Source organism: Spinacia oleracea, chromosome 3, assembly GCF_020520425.1.
Source record: "Spinacia oleracea cultivar Varoflay chromosome 3, BTI_SOV_V1, whole genome shotgun sequence".
Taxonomy (NCBI): Eukaryota; Viridiplantae; Streptophyta; class Magnoliopsida; order Caryophyllales; family Amaranthaceae; genus Spinacia; species Spinacia oleracea.
Window position 1 is genome coordinate 16,009,301 of NC_079489.1, and position 22,000 is coordinate 16,031,300.

Below are 22,000 nucleotides of genomic sequence, written 5' to 3' on the forward strand. Positions count from 1 at the left end.
TACTGTATATCAAACGAGTAACCAAGGAGTTTGCTCAACCACCGTTGATACTCCTGTCCCACCTCCCTCTGTTCAAGCAAAAACTTCAAGCTTTTTTGATCCGTTCGTACCACAAAGTGCCTCCCCAACAGAAAATGTCTCCACTTCTGTATAGCTAAGGCAATCGCCATTAATTCCTTCTCATAAATAGGCTTACTACGAGCTCGTTGGCCCAAAATCTTACTGAAGTAAGCTACGGGATGTCCCTCCTGTAATAGGACAGCCCCCAAACCATGGCCCGATGCATCTGTTTCAAGGGTGAACACTTTAGTGAAATTTGGCATGGCTAAGACTGGGGTTTGAGTCATAGCATTCTTCAATGATTCAAACGCCCTGGTGGCTTCTTCTCCCCACCCAAAGTTGTCTTTCTTGAGTTGTTCAGTCAAGGGTGCTGCTATTGATCCGTACCCCTTAATGAACTTCCGGTAATAACCGGTCAAACCCAGAAATCCTGGAGTTCTTTGAGGTTTGTGGGAATAGGCCACTGCAACATTGCCTGCACTTTGCTACTATCCACTGCCACCCCATGCTCAGAAATGACGTGACCCAGGTAAGCCACCTTAGTTTTACCGAATTCACATTTTTTTAAATTAGCATAAAGTTGTTGTTCCTGTAAAATCTGCAGAACCATACTCAAGCGTGTATCGTGAGTTACCAAATCAAGACTATAAATGAGGATGTCATCGAAGAATACGAGCACAAACTTGCGGAGATGGGGTTTAAAAATGTCATTCATTAGGGATTGGAAAGTAGCAGGGGCATTTGTGAGGCCGAAAGGCATTACGAGGAATTCGTAGTGCCCCTCATGGGTACGAAAAGCGGTTTTGGGGATATCCTGGGGTTTCATACGGATTTGGTGATAACCCGACTTGAGGTCTAACTTGCTAAACACCTTAGACCCATGTAATTCATCTAACAATTCATCAATAATGGGAATGGGGTATTTGTCTGAGACTGTTACCTTGTTCAAAGATCGGTAGTCCACGCAAAAACGCCACGAACCGTCTTTTTTTTTAACCAACAGAACCGGACTGGAAAATGGACTCGTGGATGGTTGTATAATGCCTGCTTTGAGCATGTCCTGAACCAACCCCTCGATCTCGTCTTTCTGGAATTGGGGATATCGGTAAGGACGAACACTGACTGGGTTTGTTCCTTCCTTCAACACTGGTAACCCCACTGGCATATCAAAAACAGATTGGAATTGTGCTACTGTGTTGCGCAAAAACGTAGGAATCTCAACTTCACCATGATACTCAGTATGAATTTCTGCCCCTCCCTCTAAATGATTCAGCTCCAATAAGTAACCCCCACCCTCCTTTTGCAACGTTTTCAACATGGCCTTCAAAGAAATACAGGTTCTACCCAAAGACGGGTCCCCCTTCAATGTCACAGATTCGCCGTTCAACTGTGTCTTCCAATTCGTTGTCATTGTACCCAATTTTTCCAACCACTGGATTCCTAAGATGATGTCTGAATTACCCAAAGGAAGTAGAAGAAAATCCTCCACAATTCGAACCCCTTGCAACACCAATATTACTCCCTGACATTCGCCATCCCCTTGTACTAATATTACTCCCTGACTATAAATGAGGATGTCATCGAAGAATACGAGCACAAACTTGCGGAGATGGGGTTTAAAAATGTCATTCATTAGGGATTGGAAAGTAGCAGGGGCATTTGTGAGGCCGAAAGACATTACGAGGAATTCGTAGTGCCCCTCATGGGTACGAAAAGCGGTTTTGGGGATATCCTGGGGTTTCATACGGATTTGGTGATAACCCGACTTGAGGTCTAACTTGCTAAACACCTTAGACCCATGTAATTCATCTAACAATTCATCAATAATGGGAATGGGGTATTTGTCTGAGACTGTTACCTTGTTCAAAGATCGGTAGTCCACGCAAAAACGCCACGAACCGTCTTTTTTTTTAACCAACAGAACCGGACTGGAAAATGGACTCGTGGATGGTTGTATAATGCCTGCTTTGAGCATGTCCTGAACCAACCCCTCGATCTCGTCTTTCTGGAATTGGGGATATCGGTAAGGACGAACACTGACTGGGTTTGTTCCTTCCTTCAACACTGGTAACCCCACTGGCATATCAAAAACAGATTGGAATTGTGCTACTGTGTTGCGCAAAAACGTAGGAATCTCAACTTCACCATGATACTCAGTATGAATTTCTGCCCCTCCCTCTAAATGATTCAGCTCCAATAAGTAACCCCCACCCTCCTTTTGCAACGTTTTCAACATGGCCTTCAAAGAAATACAGGTTCTACCCAAAGACGGGTCCCCCTTCAATGTCACAGATTCGCCGTTCAACTGTGTCTTCCAATTCGTTGTCATTGTACCCAATTTTTCCAACCACTGGATTCCTAAGATGATGTCTGAATTACCCAAAGGAAGTAGAAGAAAATCCTCCACAATTCGAACCCCTTGCAACACCAATATTACTCCCTGACATTCGCCATCCCCTTGTACTAATATTACTCCCTGACTATAAATGAGGATGTCATCGAAGAATACGAGCACAAACTTGCGGAGATGGGGTTTAAAAATGTCATTCATTAGGGATTGGAAAGTAGCAGGGGCATTTGTGAGGCCGAAAGACATTACGAGGAATTCGTAGTGCCCCTCATGGGTACGAAAAGCGGTTTTGGGGATATCCTGGGGTTTCATACGGATTTGGTGATAACCCGACTTGAGGTCTAACTTGCTAAACACCTTAGACCCATGTAATTCATCTAACAATTCATCAATAATGGGAATGGGGTATTTGTCTGAGACTGTTACCTTGTTCAAAGATCGGTAGTCCACGCAAAAACGCCACGAACCGTCTTTTTTTTTAACCAACAGAACCGGACTGGAAAATGGACTCGTGGATGGTTGTATAATGCCTGCTTTGAGCATGTCCTGAACCAACCCCTCGATCTCGTCTTTCTGGAATTGGGGATATCGGTAAGGACGAACACTGACTGGGTTTGTTCCTTCCTTCAACACTGGTAACCCCACTGGCATATCAAAAACAGATTGGAATTGTGCTACTGTGTTGCGCAAAAACGTAGGAATCTCAACTTCACCATGATACTCAGTATGAATTTCTGCCCCTCCCTCTAAATGATTCAGCTCCAATAAGTAACCCCCACCCTCCTTTTGCAACGTTTTCAACATGGCCTTCAAAGAAATACAGGTTCTACCCAAAGACGGGTCCCCCTTCAATGTCACAGATTCGCCGTTCAACTGTGTCTTCCAATTCGTTGTCATTGTACCCAATTTTTCCAACCACTGGATTCCTAAGATGATGTCTGAATTACCCAAAGGAAGTAGAAGAAAATCCTCCACAATTCGAACCCCTTGCAACACCAATATTACTCCCTGACATTCGCCATCCCCTTGTACTGCGTCCCCTGTTCCCAGCAATACCCCAAACTCCTTGGTCGGCGTGACACTCAGCCCTAATTGGGTGGCCGCCCGGGTGGAGATGAAATTGTGCGTCGCTCCAGGATCGATCATAACCACCACTTCGCCCCCATTTACTGTCCCTTTTAATTTCATGGTTTTAGGGCTAGTAATCCCCATCACCGAGTTCAAAGAAATCAGTGGTTGTGGCCCATCATTCGGCTCCGCCTCCGTCGCTTCCACCAGATTCAACTCCTCAACACCCCCGAACTCCGCCACATCACTCTCCTCGTCGACCGTAAGAAGCACGCTGAGCTCCCTCCGCTTGCAACGGTGGTTCGGTGCCCACTTGTCGTCACATCGGAAACACAAACCCTTCTCTCTCTTCTGTTGCACCTCCCTCTCACTCAGACGTCTTATTTCTCCGGCAGGTTTTGCGGTGGTTAGGGTGGAATTGGTACGGGTGTTGGCTCTGTTTATGGTATTTGGGTAATTTGGGTGGTTGTGGTTTTTTGTGGTTAGAGTAAGAAGGAGAAACCGAACCGGTTTTCCATGGGTTAGGGTTGGACGGATATTTGGGTTCATTTTTTTTACCAAGCCCAAATTGGAGCTTCTCTTCTACTTTAATGGACAGATCCATAGCTGAATCCAAGGTGTGAGGCCCAAGAAGCCTTAATTCAGCTTTGACATCATCCTTAAGCCCATTAATGTATTGGCTTTGTGCGATGGATTCTGGAATTCCATCTAAGGGCGCCATCAACTCAATGAATCGACGACGGTAGTCCATAACTCCCTCCGTTTGACGGTGGGCAAGCCACTGTTCCTGCAGCGATCCCGATCCACTGGGACGAAATTGGCGGAGTAGGAGACTTTTCAGTTCATCCCACCTCGTCAACGGGTCGTCGGCGATGCTCCCATTGATATAGGAGCAGTGCGTCGCCGTCCAACGCCACCACCGCCGCCTCCAGCTTGTCTTCCTCGCCGAGTCGATAAAAATGGAAAAACCGTTCAGCACGAAGGATCCATCCATCTGGGTTTACCCCGTCGAACGTCGGTAGGTCGAGTTTCTTCATCCTCCAACTTGACAAGCCATTTTCGGAGTACCCAGAATTCGGTGGTGTCTCCTCCCTGTTCTCCGGCGAGGTTTCCTTATGCTTCAAAAGCTCGGCCCGTAATTGTTCCGTGGTTTGCTCCAAGCCATAAGTAAACTGGGTTGCTAGTCGCTGCTCCAACGCCGCCATTGCCACCGTAACTGCTTGCACAATTCGAGAATCAAGCCTAGTAAGTTCCGACTCCACTATCTCCAACCTTTGAGCATGTGTCGCCGGAGCCATTTCCCGACGCTGGATCGCAACTGCTCTGATACCAACTTGCTGGGAATCAGATCAGAAAAGAAGAAAATACAGTAAATCAGTAATAGGGGTAACCAGATATGGAGTATTATTGATCAGAATAATCAGCAATACAACTCACCTTCTTTCGAGAGGAAGGAAGCTCTCCAAGAGAATGAACTTCTCACTACAATTTTCTGAATACCTTTTCCTCCTATTCATCCCCCCTTATATACTACTCTGTTCAATCAGTTATAACAGAATATTATTGGGATCATAATCCCCTAACAAACTCAGCATATTAATAAAGAAAATACAAAAACACCCTTCCTTCTAGAACTACTTGATTTGCTCATTCATTTCCCTTGTTCAGCTTCTTCCCTCTTTTGCGTGTGTATGTGAACTTGATGGGAGGCCTATTTGGGTTCCTTGCAAAATACTTCATCATGTATTATTAATTTATGAATTAAAAAAATAATGTTGACATAGGAGTTTATAAAATATACGTAATAGAACTAAGAATCAATAACTTTAACAATAAGTTTTACCAAACAGTTCATCTAATCCGCTACTTTATCAGTTTCAACACCTTATCAGTTCAACACCTTCAATTTCAGTGGCTACTTTATGGCTCTGTTTGGAAAACACTTTCAGTCGCCTTAAATGATTAGGCGCTAATAATATAAGTCACCTTATACGATTAGAAGCGTTTGGCAATTATCTGAAATACCATTTAAGGTGGATTAAAAGACTGAAATCTAGACATTAATCAAAGTGACGTTTGTAAATAAGTCACCGAAACTTGCTTTTCCTTAAAATATATATATATATATATATATATATATATATATATATATATATATATATATATATATATATATATATATATATATATATATATATATAATACGGTGTAAACTCCCAATGCATTACTAAAATCCAAACCCAGAAAAACTAATGCCATAATAGAGATTGCAAATTTTTCATATGCTAAAATCTCAGGAATATACATACTACATCAAAGATCAAAATATGGAGTCTTCATTCTTTTCTTATTTCATGAGGGAACTAGAAGAACAAGAAGGAAGTAGAAGAAGACAAAAAGAGAAAATTAACACCACATGTACGTTGGTTAATTTTTGGGATTTGGGGGGGGGGGGTAGTGGTCGAGTGGGATTGGGGAAGATTAGGGGGATTTTTCATACGGAGTATTTTATCAAAAAAATGGGTGGCTATTCCTGCAACTAATTGATATAGTTTCTTGATACTTACCCGGGTGCACGGTGCACCCTCTCACATTTTCTGTAAAACTATATAAATATTCACATTACACTGAAAAAATAGATGTTAATTGATATTGCAAATTGTATTTTTAACTATTCTTGCAACGAAAATATTTAGATATAAAAACATATATAATATTTATTAAATATAGTTATAAATTCCAGGTACTTAAATAACTAGTTTACCAAACCGTTAATGCAAATAACTACCTTATCAGTTTCAATTGCTATCTTAGCAATTTCAGTTGCCTTATCGGTTTCAGCTCAATTTGGTGATGTTGCCAAACAGAACTTATAAGTTTCAGCTTCATTTCAACTAGTATTGCCAAACAGAGCCTTATATTGATTAACAAGTCATAATAGACTCTAATATGACTCGAAAACCTATTGGGCGGATGTGATAAGTCTGTTGACACATAGGAACTTAGGAAGTCAACATACATGTTACCCTTTCGAAATGCGATAATTTTGTGATAGCCTAAATGTAAAAAGATTTGTGATATTTCTACTTGTGGGGTTCCAGGGGGGAATTGTTACTGTTTCATGATAGCGATGCTTTTGCTACAATCTAAAAATAATTTTAATTATTTTTTTTAAGGTGGAAAATGTTATTCAACGAGTATATTGGTGGAAGGTCGCTTCTACGTCCTCCATTTTTTGTTATACTTCCTCTGTTTTTTGTTAAATTGCACCATTTCCCTTATTTGGAAGTTGCATATTAATTGCACCATTCCCTTTTATATGGTATGAATTCATATGCTTTTTGGTGTGTTCGCACAACAAATACCCAGTTTACCCTTGTACATATTTTATATTTACCATTAATACCTACCCTTTTCTATCTCTTTTGTTTGTAATCACATGAGCATTCTTGATATTTACTCTCTTTCTTATGTTTGTGCCCAACCCAAATGGTGCAATTAAAAAAAACCCGGAGGAAGTATCTCTTCACGTGGACATGTCATGCTTGTTTAGTCTTGTCTCTTAATACGCGTTGTTGTTGTCCCTATTCGACATCCATTATAGAAAGTAAGATATGGAGGACTTTGTCCCAGGGTAAGATATGAGCGGAGGGACCATTTAGTAGAAATGTGTTCTTGTTTAAACTTAATGAAGTCAGGAGTTGGGTTATGGGAGCTAGCTTGGTAGGGCTTAGACTCACATAGGCATACATGGATGAGGAGATCACATGAGTTGGTCATAGGCCAGTCCTGTATTCCTGTCTAATGGAGAACTAGTTATGGAACGGTCCTAGGTCTTGCACTTAACTAGGCCAGTCCATGTTGATCTCATCGTTTTCTATTTATTGAGATTTTTGTTGCAGGAAGACAGAAGCCTTCTGTTTTTAAGTTTGAAATGGATTTGACTTTGTTTCACATACTTTTTGAAATGGTTACGTCAAGCCATGTTCTGTACATTTTTTGTGGTCTTGCTTGTTGGATTTAGAAGACAACAAGAATGTAAAGTTCTCTAGTATTCTGCTTGTTTTCCTACCTTATGGAGTTATGAGTAATATGGTTGGAGAGGAGAGAGGATTTTTAGAATCCGAATTCGTCACTGAGTTTCGTTGTTGCCCTTGTTGGATAGGGTAGTGTTGTTAGCCTCTTTTTTTCTTATGGTTCAGGAGAAATTTTGGATTGTCTTTATTTACTCAGCATTATTGGCTAATTTTTCTTTCCCTTGTATGTTATTGGAGGATCAATTTTGATCAATTTTCTGGAAAAATGTGTACATTTATTATTGAAATTTTTGATTTATTAAACAATATGTGATATATTGTGCAGATTTTTAACTTTCTTTCTATCAACTGCTCTAGGCAAATTCTAATGCTCGAGAAGGACGTGTGATGATTTTTAATTTGGTGGAAGCTGCTCAGGAGTTTCTCTCTGCAGTTGTTCCTATGCCCCCTTTGCATACTCAGGTAAATTTAATTTCATGTTGACTTCAAGTTGAATAATTCACTCTTCATATTGTGCTGCCTCTTTCCTTGTTCATACTTCATAGACATTAACGTTCCGTATTTTATTGATTGAGAAGGCAGTGTCTTTAGATGGGGAGAGCGTCGAGCAATTGCCTTCTACAGATGTGGCAAAATGTTCTGAAACAGTTGCTACTACCAAGGATTCATTTGTTTATGGCTTTATGGATCTTTTCAGTGGTTATGAAGAGTCATGGAGTGGGGGTGAGCTGAGCTCTTCAGTGGTTTCCCGTGCTTTTTCCAGATCCAAGCAAGTATATGAAGGTGTAGAAAAGAACTTTAAACCAAAAGAAAAGAGCACCAGGGAGGATAGCCAACATGCTGAAGTAGTTTCAACTCTAGCCAAATTGGAGTCTGTTAAAGAAGTGGATGAAAAGGTTCTACCAACAACCTTTTTGAGTAAATCCCTATCAGATGACTTGGCTAGGTCCAGTTCTGATACAGAGAAAGACAAGGAGGTACTGTTGCAATTTATCTTTTACATAGGCTTTAAGTTAGCTTTGAACATCAAGCACTTCTATGGTTCTACCTGCTTTAAGTATGATCAGGTCTACAAAACGCGGATGCGTTCGCGGTAACGGTCACGTTGTCGCGGAAACCACATGTATAGGATGAATAGAACGCATCGCGGCTGACGCGGTGTGATTTTTTTTAAAAAGTTCACATTAGCATGTAGTCATGTTTACGCCTTGTTATTACATTTTAAGTCTACAAAATTGTCAACACAATGTAACCAATCTATAATAATATGAGTGAGTATTATATTTTGTGAACAAATAATGATGTCATGTTTCATAAACTACATAACTAACTAAAATATTTTTGGTCAAGTTGTGTAAAAGAACGTGTAACGCGGAAAAAGCGTCCTATCGCGGCGAGTCACCGTTACGTAACGGGCGACGCGGGGAGAAAGACGTGATTTTTGTCTCACCGTTATGTAACGGGGTTTCGTGGAACGGCAAATCCAAAACCCGTTACAGAACGACCATTACATAATGGAACGGCCGAGTTTTAATTCCATACTACTTGCTTTTTTTGGGTTACTGTTTGCTGGCCTTGTTTTTGAACTTTAATCGCTTAGATCTTCACTTCCTTTTTGGTAAGAAACAACCCTTCATCTGTGAGGGTAAAATGACTAACAAACCGGGGCACTTGTAACTTGTAAGCTGCACACGATGAGTAATTTGGTATGAGTGACTTGGGGATCGGTTCTTAGTTGTAGCTAATACCGAATAAGGTGTTGGCTCTGTTGTGGTTATGGAGGAAAAAGTAGTGAATGGAAAGGACTGGAAATGAGATCTGAAATCTTTGCGGGCAGTTGTAGGAGGCCAAGATATGTGTAAGCTTTTTCACGCTCAGTGTTACAGTGTAGCTAAGACTAGCTGGTACTTCATAAAAAAAAGTCTCATACATCCCTAGAAAGAGAAATAATATTCCTCATCTCCATCCTTTAAGCAGATGCCGCACACCTGTGGTTAGCCCAGGTGGCATCTCTAAATGCTGGTCCTTTAGGATGCACATTTTCTTTTCCTTCCATGTTTATGTACTTTCTTTCCTTGATGTGACGTTTTTACGTTTACAGGCCTGTACAAATTAGAGCCCAAGTTTTCTTGTTAACAATTAGAGTTAGGTGTAGAAGCCCCAATTTGGATGCAGAAGAAGTTCTATTATTCTGTATAAAAGAAAATTTAGTTAGCGTGATAATTGAAAGGTATTTCATGCTAGATATGTTTTTGATGTGGGTATGTCCAATGTGGACAAAAACAATGCAAAACTGTACAAAAAGGGAGAAGATCTAAGCTAGCATACCAGAAACAATCAAGTGGAGATAGTTGCTGGTGAAGATTACTGCACGACAGAAGGTCCTCTTGGATAAGCACACATATGGCCTCAGAAAGTTGGGTATTATTCCCTTTCCAACACTCAATTCGGTAATTAGAGAATTTTTGGAGACAGAAAATTAAAGTAAATGTAGGAAATGGAGAGAGCATAGGGAGTATTGAGAAATTGATTTGACCCGATTTGTGCTTGAATGCTCAACTGTGGTGTCTCAAATAGATGTCACCCCATATGTGTGTGCCAAAATTATTGTGTGTTTATCGGAAATCTTAGTATTGTGGGTTTCCAAAACCCTAATTGAATGATTGGTTAGGCACAAAGTATTCCCCACTTAGCAGGTTAGCGAGTGATTGGCCTATTGCCTCAGAGATGACTTTATATCTTTGCCTTCCCTTTCTCGTAATGTGGGAGTTTGCCAATGTTTCTTTTTTCTGTTACTTTATTTTGAGCATGTCTTCTCTGGCTCACGGCTTGGATCCAACTAAGGGCACCTTTTTTGCTCACTTGGCTTGATTTAGATTTGGATTGATAGATGTCGCGACAGTACTATATCCGTGGGACCCAAGTCAGTATTAGTTGCTCCCTTCTTTTGGAATTGGTTGGCAGTTTGTCATGATGATAGTGTAATTTGAGTGTTATTTGAATTAATAAGTGACAACTATTTCCTAACGGAGGTAGTATTCCACCTCTAGGATGTTCTGTTAAGGATCACTCAAGTGACCAGATCATAACGATCCACTAGTTGCACAGCTATGTGGCCGTGATTGGTTGTTTAAATGGGAGTACCCCATCGTCGCACCCTTTTGTGGAGGTTTGTGCTTTATATAAGATACACCTTTTTGTTCATATGATATGTCACATATTTATATTTAGGACAACCATCTGGAAGAATTTTTTAATTCCTGTGTAAGATATCTTGATCTCCCTAGAATTTTTGAGACATAATAACGCAAGTGATTGAAAATCCTGGGAAACAAGGCTTGTGATTTATGGTTCTATTCTTCCGTGTTCCATTTTTATAAATGTTGTAGTTGATGCATTTTCAGGATACTGTGGACGATTCTGAAGGATCCTTCTCTTCCTTTGATGACATTGATGATCAAGAAACCGGGTCTTCGAAGTCCTCATACGCGTCTTCGAGGGATGGTCAAACATCTCAAAGTATCAAAAGTGATCTTATCATGGTATTTTTCATATGTCCTTTTGTTGTTGTCTTATAGCCTCATTTTCTGTGGACTATGAGTGTTTGCTGTTTATAATTTTTCCTCATCTTGAACAGGCTCATCTTCTCCGTCTGGCTTGTGGCTCTACTGGCCCGCTTGCAAAGGCTTTGCCAAAAGTAGCATCTGAGTTGTATAGTCTGGGAGTATGCATTAATATTTTTACAGAATAAGGCCGCTAATCATTGTCATAATTTGCGTTTTTATTCGGAATACTTAGGATTTTATATGCCATTTTTTCAGATTATATCAGAATGGACACGGGATGTAGCCACTAACTCACCTACTCTCTACAACAAGACTTTTGATCATGTTTTTCATCAGCATATGGTTTTGATATTTTCCTCTCTCTGTTATGTCTTCTTTGGTTCATTCTCCAGTGTACTTTAATCGGTTGGCTCTATCTTTCTGCCTAATTATCTTATGCTTAATTTTGCTGCAGGTTACTTCAGATATATCTGAGTTTTGGGAGCCAGTGTCAGATTTGGGGGGGCAGGATTCATCTCTCCAAAATTCTCGGTACCTTAATGACTTTGAGGAGCTACAATCACTCGGTAAGAAAAGTTTCTGATTTGATTAGCGTATTCCGTTGAGATTGCAGCTTAGAGGACTAACAATTTAAACAAGATCCCCCTTTCATGATATCAAAGTAGTATTAAGTATTACTCTCTTCTTTATAGCTGAGAATCTTAAAACCAAGTTCATTACAGTGAACTAATATCCAATTACCTTGGTTTGACATGGTTTTAAGAGTTGTTGCTGCTTGTTTTATCGGTTATCTTTTGCATGTATCATAATTACATGTATAAATATAATGTTTGGGTGTGTGCGTGCATGCCACAGGGTCAGAAGCCAAAACATCATTCCGTCATGCTGATTATTCTTATTTGGCTTGTTGCCTAGATAAAGAATAAACATGTTACTCGTAGCTTAAAGAATCCCTAATACAATAAAACCTTTTCCCTCTTAACCTACGAGACAACTCCTAACACGCTTACATAAAGCCATCGGGGTATATTACTCAGCCTGTAATGAAACACTTAGAATAACATTTTCTTCATTGATCCTTTTTAGTAAACTCCTTGTATATTGTAGTTGTTAACTATGTTACATTAAAATATTTATATCTATAAATAGGACATTAGGCTTTACGAAGGGCATAGAGAGTATTTATTTAAATCAATTGGTCAATGTCTTATGTAATCCTACTTTTGGGGATAGGTCATGGCGGGTTTGGCCATGTTGTCTTGTGCAAAAACAAGCTTGATGGGAGGCAGTATGCTCTTAAAATGATTCGTCTAAAGGACAAAAGTCTACCTGTTAATGATCGCATACTGAGGTATTGTATCATCTACCAAGATATCTTCTTCTTTGATGAAAGTTTGCCAAGTTTTGGGTTCTTCTTCTCTTTCTCTATATACCTCTCTAACATATTTTTTTTCTTATATATTTATCATTTAATTGGAAGAGGAATTGATAGTATAAAGAAAGTTAACTTATTTTGAGAGTTTCAAATAATTACTTGAAAGAATATGTTGAAGAAAAGTCCTCTTGTTTAAAAAAGGATTTGGATTTTATTGGTGTCCAAGTTAATGGATACTGTCGAATAAAAGTGCTCTGTTTTGTAAAGTCTTTGTAGTCTCTTTGTAAAACTGTTCTTTGTCATGTGTAATGTACGTGATTTGTTGTGTAGGGAAGTGGCAACACTCGCTCGTTTGCAGCATCAACATGTTGTTCGTTATTATCAGGTTGAGATTATTTTATTCGTAGTGTATCTGTATGTCTTTTCTTTCTACACCATGTGTTATGCAAGTATAATGTTACGGTAAAGTTTGTTTTTGGAGGTGAAAATGTTTTTGTTATTGACCGAGGCCCATTTTATGGGAAGTGGGAAGGCAAGGCCAATCTTTATAAAAAAAATACGACATGTTTGTTCCTTATTTTTCAAATAACATTTTAATATTTTTTTTAATTCCCCACTAGCTAGAGGTGTCTTTGTGTTTTTGGTTATTTGTTGGATGCATTATTTGTTTCATTTTGGTAGTTTTGAGGAACCTTAAGTTGGCGAGAAAGAAACAGCTCTAACTCTCAGGCAGAAGGTATTCCAAATAAAAGCTGAGTATAAATCTTATTGTTCGTGTGTCAAAATCTGAATCCTTAGTTGTATTTAGTCTTGACCGTTTGAAAGGCCCTATCTGAAAGAGCTGTAGATTATCATGTGTAGAAGGAAATACAGGGGTTCAAGTAGTGATCCAAGCAACGAAACAATTATCATTCTTCCTAAGAAGCCGTAGTTCTCAAGGGAAAGAAAAACAGTTTACGAAAATGATTTTATATCGCCTTGCTGCATAGGTTCTGTAAAATAGGGGGAAATAGAATACCTGGTGCCACCGAAAATCACGGTTCAGAATGTTCCTGAACAAACTGCTACCATTCTTTTTCTTCCATATTATTGTAAGAGAGCTTTCTGCCACAGCAACTGGTCCATCAGATTGGGCCGCAGACCAGCTCATAATGGAGGAACATTTGCAACAGGACTTATTGTTACTAAATTTTAAAATTCTTTGGATTTGTTGTTATTTCAGCTGACATGCCTGTTCATTTTATATTATTTTCCTCTAATATTTAAATAATATGGTTCCTATTATTCAATCCTTTGTGTTCTTTGTTGGTAATATCCTCTCTCTTTTATCGGTGAGGTTCTTTGTCATTACATTCTATTTGGTGCTCATTCTATTTTTGCATAATTGTTGCATATTAGTTCTAATACTTATATGTGGTTGTTCTTTTAGTAATATGTAATGTTTTCTTTAGAATTTGATTTCATTATTCTCATTGCACTTTCTATTGTTCTCTACAAATTTCCAGGCATGGATTGAAACAGGAGTTGCCGGACATCTGGAAGACAACATGTCTGGTTCAAAGACTGGAAGAAGCTTCAGCTTCAGTTGCAATGCTGGTAGTTTTTCTGACATTGTTGGGCAAGAAGATATGTTAGAGTCGCCTTATCTTTACATCCAAATGGAATATTGCCCCAGGTTAACTCTTATATCTGATTGTTCCATTCCATTAACTTGATTTGTCATTCTTTGTTCTTACTTATGCCCACTCTTCAACAACATAAGTACTAAGAAGCACTTTTTTTCACTATCATTGTCTGTGTATGTGTTTTGATCTAAACCATATCACTTTGAAATGGCCTTTACAGCTCCTATGGGGCACTGTCATTTCTTTTGGTTCCTTCGTGTTTTATGGTCATTGAATATCTTCCTTTCTACTTAATAGTGGCAATATACAACGTTCACCAGCCTGTTTCTCATCCAATTAGAAAAAAACATGTCAGATGTGTTGGTCCTTTTCGAGGAAATAATCTTTAGGACAAAGTGTGATAGAATACCATTGCAAAAGCATCAATGTATTGAAAAGGATATGTATGGGTGCTCTATTCTTGGATGATATAATTCTCTTTCCTGTGGACTCATTTTGAAATATTCTTCAAACGTAAATTCTTTTTTGTTCTTGTGGAACATATCTTTGGGACTTGGGAGTACAGATTTTGTTGTGTTTGTTTTGTGTTTGGATACTCAAATGTAATATTGCACTTTTTTCCTTTTCTTGTCCTAGACTTTTTTCCAAACAATATTCTTTGAAAGAAGAAATATGAAATCTTAGGTAAAGCGAGCGCTATTTTTGTACTTTATCTTTTCTCTTTGTAGTGGTCGTTACTGTGTTGATTCATTCTTGACTTTCTTCTAATCTATACATTTTCCTTGTCCTTGATAATCATGGCGTCTTGATTATTTTGGAGATGCGTGATTGCCTGGTGCCTTGTTGCTGGAAAAGATACTATGTTCTTTAGGTTTTGCATCTTTGCTATCCTTTTTCTTTTTACTGTCCTTGCTTGGGATATCTGATGTGTCCCACGGAGAGGTAAAGATTCTGAGAAGTTTATGTTTAGGGGCTAAGCTTAGGTAAGGTATTAATTCGAGAATTTGGTGGCGAGTGTATTAGGAAAAGGTGGCTAGTGTATTAGGAAGTGCATGTCTTCTAGTGTTCTATCTGTGGCGATTTTCCTTAGAGTTGAATTTAATACTTATTTATTTCCTTGCTATCTTGCAGCTATTCTGTTATGGTGGTTAGCCAATGTATTTTGGTTGCATCCTGTTTACTATTTAAATATAATTGTTTACCTCTCTTCTATATCCTGTTAATTTTTCCTTTCCTAATATTTGTGTGCAGGACTCTCCGTGAACTGTTTGATTCATACCGTCATTTTGACAAGGACTTAGCTTGGCATTTGTTTCGCCAAATTGTCGAAGGTTTGGCACACATACATGGACAAGGAATCATCCATCGTGACTTGACGCCAAATAACATATTCTTTGATGCTCGCAATGACATTAAAATTGGTGATTTTGGCCTTGGTATGTTTCCACTTTTTTAACTAAGATATATTTTGGTTCAGGAGTGAACTTTGTTTTGGTGATCTGCTTTCATAAATGTCTGCGTGAAAAAGTGATGGGGATAGTGGATTATACAACTTTTGCATGCCCTGATATTGATCCGAGGCCTGATTGCCTGAAGTATTTAACTGTTTCATTTTGGCTGTTAATGTTGATTGTGAGGAAATGGAGTAACGGAATACTACTAGATTATCATCCTATTGATCAAGCTTTGCTGGGTGTCTTTTGACTCTAATCATGTCAAAGAAAAAAAACTGGTTTGAGATAGAAGAATATTTGACCTGTCTAACAGTTTAAGACCTTTAGGTGATTTAAAAAAATGATAATAAACGATAAGTTAGAAATATTTAAGTATCCTAGAAAGTAACAGAAAGAAGATGGGTAATTTGGAAAGAAACCCTTTGAGAGGGCCAACCTAAGGCATCCTTGTGGATGATGAGGCAACTACATTAAGTTACTGAGTTTATTTTAGAATTGGTAGTATGGTTTTTCAAGAAACGGAGTTTCCCTGCAAGCCCTTCAGTAGTTTAGTTCTTAGCCGTTGAATGCTACAAATCTGAAGTCTCTAAGATTTAATAGCTACTATTGTTTGGCATGCTTGCACAATGCGAGAGTGATAATATAGATTACAACCCAGTATAGTAAGTTTAATTTCTCGCTTTAATTCTCAATACAGATAATTAGGATATAAATTTTTCGTCCATGGACCATGACAACAGTTCTGTATTGCAGCCAAGTTCTTGAAGCTTGAACAGCTAGAACAAGACATAGTTTTTCCTTCAGATGCGCCAGGTGTTTCAATTGATGGTACTGGTCAAATAGGTACATATTTCTACACTGCGCCAGAAATTGAGCAAGGATGGCCGAAGATTGATGAGAAGGTGTTGAACTCTTTCTGGTATTTATTTATTTCTGTTGATATTGTAGCGTGTTTATTATTGCTATACTTGTAGTTCCCTTGGCATTGTGGATGTGAATATTTTGTAAGGCATGGTTGCAGGCGGATATGTATAGTTTAGGAGTTGTTTTTTTCGAATTATGGCATCCGTTTGGAACTGCAATGGAGAGGCACGTTGTTCTTTCAGATCTGAAGCAGAAAGGGGAGCTTCCTGCAGCCTGGGTTGCTGAGTTCTCAGAGCAAGCCTCCTTGTTACGACGACTCCTGTCTTCTATCCCTGCTGACCGTCCATCTGCTACCGAACTACTTCAAGACGCATTTCCACCACGCATGGAGTATGAACTCTTAGACAGTAAGTAATTCAGATAAATACGCCTTGAGTGAATTTTTTTTCTATTGTTGCTGTTTACTGAACAGCTTTATTATATTTGTACATGTGCGTAGCTACTTTTCACCTTCATATGCTTCCACTTTCAAACATAAGTGTAAACTGTTCATGTATCGGCTGTTGTATTTTGCTCTTGTGCATGCTTGATCAACTTTCTTGTCGTGGTATCACTTCGTTATGTCATCCAAAACTGTATACTAGATTTACAATTTTCGCTTAATGAACATCCTATTTACAATAATGATACAAATAAAGAAAGATTTGATGACACACACAAACAATGTTAGTTTTCAAAAAGGAAAAGAGGACAGAAAAGGTTGGTATAAGGAAGGAAAAATTGAAAAAGAAAAAGGAAGTTGCTTTTGCACATGCTTGATCAACTTTCTTGTTGTGGTTTCACTTCGCTCTGTCACCTAAAACTATATACGAGATTTTCAATTTTCCCTTGATGAACATTTTTTTTACTATAATGAAACAAATAAAGAAAAGATTTGATGACACATGCGAATATTATTCTGTTTCAGAAAGCAAAAGAGGACAGGAAAGGTTGGGACGGGGAAGGAAAAATTGAAAAAGAAAAAGGAAGTTGCTTTGAGTTTTAAAGTGCTGATTGTGTTGCTATGGAACAATTTTTTTTCTGCAAGTCCAGTCCCTTTAGAACAGTACCATAGCAGTATTGTGCTCATTGAGCAATGAGTTGCAAACATTTAGGGGTATCTGAAAACATACCTTGATGTTCATAATTCAGAGTTTATCTCCCTCATTTTTTACCCTACCAGTTGCCAGTCCTCTAATAATTTTCATATTTAGGAAATGAAATATCTTTTTAAGGGAACAATATTTCGCTGTGATATTCCCTACAATTCCCATTTTTCAGTTCCTTATTATTAATTATTTGGTATATATACTCTAAATGTTGTAGGACATCCGTAAAAGACAAAAAATGACAACTATGTAAGAATATTAGGAGGGTGATTTTTTTCTGTTTAACTTAATGCGTAGTAATTTAACCTTTTTTTGCATTGGTTGATAAGGTTTCTCATGAGGCTAATTAAGCCTTGGTTTTCATATTCAAAAGCTCGCCCATTGCACGGGTTAAGGAACTAGTTCTAATAACCTCATGGGAATTAAATTGTGATATGATTATATCATGATGTCTAAGAATGAAAACCATTGTATCTTTTTGTTAGATCTAGTCTCTTACAGTCTTAATTGATAATGTTCGCTTATGCAATTGTACCAACTACAAGTTATTGTGAACCTTGAAAACTGGATATCGTCCTTTGTTTTTTGGGAAAATTAGGATATCAGTCCTATTAATGATTTGTTTTCCCCGTTGCAATTTCATTTGCTTTGGATGTCTTGAGTTCTATTCTGTATTTTTTTTTTTATGCTTTTTGGATTTGACAATTTCTCTGTATATGCATCATCTTCAATGGGTATTCACCCTTAGTGGTTGTTGCCGTCACCCTTGTGACTTCATTGGCTTTAGAGTTCAATGTGCATGCAGACTTTCTGGGTTTTCTTGATTTTGAAGTGAAGTTTCAATATATATGCAGGCTTTCTACGAACAATGCAGACCTCAGAGGATACAAGTGTTTATGACAAAGTTGTGGGTGCTGTCTTTAATGAAGAAATGTTAGCCTCCAGAAGTAGTCACCATCAACACTCAGTGGGAGATGCCCAATATTCAGACGTAGAAACAGAACTTCATGATTGTGTAGTAGATGCAAGTAGGGAAGTGTTTAAACGGCATTGTGCAAAGCATTTGAAGCTCAAAACATTACGTTTGATGGATGATTTTGCAGTGTCAGGCAGGTCTGTTTTTTAGTCCTTTTTATAATAAAATTATCTTTAGTGCCTTTCAAGTTACTTACAAATTGGAACGTTGTCTTGAAAAGAAATACTGCTATAAAGCTTCTATCTCAAGGTGGAGACATGGTTGTGCTTTCTCATGAGTTACGCATGCCCTTTGTTAAATGGGCGGTTGTAAACCAGGTAATTGACATGAGAAATTATTCCATTCTATATTGTTTTCCTTATTTGTGATCTTACCTCAAAGAGTAAAATTTTAGGCATAAGTTTTCTTGTGGGAAGATTAAACTTTTTTGTTAAGGAAAATGATGTACTACGTATATGCTTTGGTTTTCTTTTTCTCTTACACGTTTGTTTGTTTTCTTAATTTTTTTTATATGTTGATATAAATATAAGATTATCCATTGCATGTAGAAATCGTCTTTCAAAAGATATGAGATATCATCAGTTTACAGAAGAGCAATTGGTCATTCACCCCCAAATGTCTACCTTCAGGTAATATTTTTATATTTCCCTCTGGATGAGATTATTTTTTCCCATTTTACGTAACACTCTTCGCTGTGTATATAAATTTATATAAAGTCCCTAAATTGTTAATGTTGTTAATTATAGGGTGATTTTGATATAATAGGAGGTGTTTCACCTCTGACAGAAGCTGAAATTATCAAGGTACATTTTTTATATTCTTTAATTAGATTCGGTATGAGCAGGCATTTTTAAATGTTGCATTCAAGACAAATTAAACTTTCATAGATAAACAAGAAATTCGTGAGAAAATAACTACATTTTGTCATGCTATGTTAGTATGTTACTCGGAGTCGGGTACCCATGTCGGACACAAGTACGTATCCAAGTGTCCGACTCGGCTATTTTATCATTTTATGAAAATATATCATGGTTTTGGTCCAAAATGAAGTGTCCAGTGTCAGTACCCATGTCCGAGTATCGAGGATCCGACACGGGTACTTAAGGTGAAATGAAGAGTCCAAGTAACATAAATGTCGTTTCATGAATGTCACATTTGATATGAGATATCCACATGAGGCAGGGATGGGCTTGTGAACTTGAAGTACGAACTAAGATTCCTTGGTTATTAATTGACCTTGTATTGAAAAGAGTCTAAAGATGGTATGAATTTATAATGAGGGGAAATTGTTTAAGAACTTGAAATTAAATATCTGAGAAAACAACTACGGAGTAATAAAAATGATGTTTTATACAGGGATATATAATTTTGTTTGTATATTGATTATTAAACACCTTGACTTTTAACTAGAATCTTGGAAATTCTTCAATTGGTAGGAGGCTTGGAATGAAAAATTCCTAAGTAATACATTAAGGAATTATGGCTGCGGATTTATCAGGCGAGTGCCTTCTTGAATAAGGAATTATATATTTTATATTTTACCCAGTCGAGTAATGAAATTTGTTCACCCACATTTTCATTAAATATAATGTTGATCATATAGGCACCATGGTTATTTATCTTTTCTTATGAATCTTTCTCCTAAAACAGAAGCTTTGCTAGACAAGATAGTGGAATGCAAAGTTCTGAATTCCGTAACAGAAAAACATGCATATATTCTATGCAGGCTATGTTTTTTTGTGTTATTGTTTTTGCTAAAGCTAAATCAGGAACTCCCGTTATGTGGTGGTGGTTGTCATTATTATTGTTGTGTGTTCACGTGCATTGTTTTCTGAATCATTGTTGTCTTTGGTTTTTGTTGGATAGGCAACGATCGATATTTTGATGCAGTTTTTCAACCCAGACTCGTTGTATATTCATTTGAGTCATGGTAATCTATTGGATGCTATGTGGTCTTGGGCAGGAATCAAGGCTCAACACCGGCAGAAAGTAGCTGAGGTATTTTCTTATCCATCATAGATAATATATAGCTCACATATTTGTTAATTCTGACAAAAGCTTTGTGATGTCCTAATCAAGATCTTATCTATGCTGGGTTGTCTGCCTCCTCAATCCTCTGAACGGAAATCCAAATGGGTATTAATCAGGCGTCAACTTCTTCAGGTATGACAACTATAGTTGTAGTTGAAAGTTTATTACTACGTCGGGGATTGTCTCTTGGTTGTAGTACATTTTTGGTCTTCTGGATTTAATGCTGGTTGACCCTTACCTTTATGAACCCTCACCTTTTGGCATTCAGATCATTATCATCTGGGTAAAAAGGACGTATGCAATATTATAGACAACAACTATAAGTGGACGACTGGGGAATAGAATAGGTTGTCAAGTTCTAGTGGGTCTTTTTTGTGTGAAAATTGGAGTTTATGACGGAGAGAAAAATATGCATTCCTGCCTTTATGAGATCAATGGAATAGGAAGTGTGGGTGAGTGATTGGAGTTTTGGGGTGTAGGTTAGCAAGTTGATTTGAGAACTTGTGGCTTTTTGAAATAATATCATAGTTTCCACCATAAATTGAGGTGGACTAAAGAGGGATATATAGGGTCCAAGTTTGTTTCATAGTGTTGTCAATGGGAGAAAGGGTAGAATTTTCAGTTAGGAACTGGACTACCGAGTTTCAAGATGGATTACTCATGCTACTCTGCAAAAAAAATTCTTCCTTTTGTGAACTTTCACAGAATAAATATTACATTCATCGTATGTTGAAGGGTTTTTGGAGAGCCTATCGATGATTTCAGCACGGAGGTTAGTAAAGTATTGAGTCCTAGTGGTGTCACGTTAATATTCTTTTCTTGGAGAGTGAATCAGGATGTTCTTCTCTTGGTATTTATGGAGCTGATGAGATGAGATTGATGACTTCAGCATGGAGGTTAGTAAAGTATTAGGTCCTGATGGTGTCACATTAATGTTCTTTTCTTGGAGAGTGAATCAGGATGTTCTTCTGTTAGTATTTATGGAGCTTTTTGATAGTGGGATTGTGGGTTCAAGCATGAGCTGCATACTTGTCATTTTAGTTCCAAAGAACGATTGCTCAGTTAAGGTAAAGGGCTCCTAGCCTATGAGTTTGACCACTATGGGCTTGCGCCTAGCGGTGTGATTCTATAGCAAGATAGAGGGGAGAAGAAGGGAAGGGGAAGAGGGGAAAGGTGAGCTCCATTTTCCCTCCAAATATGCCCAATGTTGGAAGGATAGTGTGTATTAATTAGGGAGGAAAATGGATCGCTCCCTCTCCCTCCCCTTCCTTCCCCCAACCTTTTATCCAGACAAGGGAGCTTGCATCTCTCCCTTTCTCTCTATTCCTCTTATCCAAACAAAGTGCAAGTATAACATGCTTTCGATTAGGTTTAGTTTTGCTCTTCTTGGTACTATTCCTGCAGTTAGGGTCTGAGGGATCAATTTCATCATTTGTTGCTGATGAG

At 38.2% G+C, this 22,000-nt stretch overlaps 1 protein-coding gene across 7 annotated transcripts in view; it reads left to right on the forward strand.

Moving 5' to 3' along the window:
- The window catches only part of LOC110797787 (eIF-2-alpha kinase GCN2), a 33,928-nt gene that overhangs the window by 4,954 nt on the left and 6,974 nt on the right, over positions 1–22,000 (forward strand). For 5 of the 7 annotated variants that reach the window (XM_056838993.1, XM_056838995.1, XM_022002901.2 and 2 more), the window contains exons 6-23: positions 7,873–7,977; positions 8,094–8,492; positions 10,920–11,057; positions 11,153–11,239; positions 11,337–11,423; positions 11,536–11,647; positions 12,315–12,432; positions 12,787–12,841; positions 13,962–14,131; positions 15,333–15,517; positions 16,289–16,437; positions 16,557–16,806; positions 18,402–18,660; positions 18,744–18,840; positions 19,072–19,152; positions 19,270–19,326; positions 20,390–20,521; positions 20,603–20,686. In XM_056838993.1, coding sequence (XP_056694971.1) covers positions 7,873–7,977; positions 8,094–8,492; positions 10,920–11,057; positions 11,153–11,239; positions 11,337–11,423; positions 11,536–11,647; positions 12,315–12,432; positions 12,787–12,841; positions 13,962–14,131; positions 15,333–15,517; positions 16,289–16,437; positions 16,557–16,806; positions 18,402–18,660; positions 18,744–18,840; positions 19,072–19,152; positions 19,270–19,326; positions 20,390–20,521; positions 20,603–20,686 — 2,565 coding nt within the window. Of the gene's footprint in view, positions 1–7,840; positions 7,978–8,093; positions 8,493–10,919; positions 11,058–11,152; positions 11,240–11,336; positions 11,424–11,535; positions 11,648–12,314; positions 12,433–12,786; positions 12,842–13,961; positions 14,132–15,332; positions 15,518–16,288; positions 16,438–16,556; positions 16,807–18,401; positions 18,661–18,743; positions 18,841–19,071; positions 19,153–19,269; positions 19,327–20,389; positions 20,522–20,602; positions 20,687–22,000 lie in introns of those variants that run through there. The other 2 variants (XM_056838996.1, XM_056838997.1) reach the window with 2 other exon arrangements.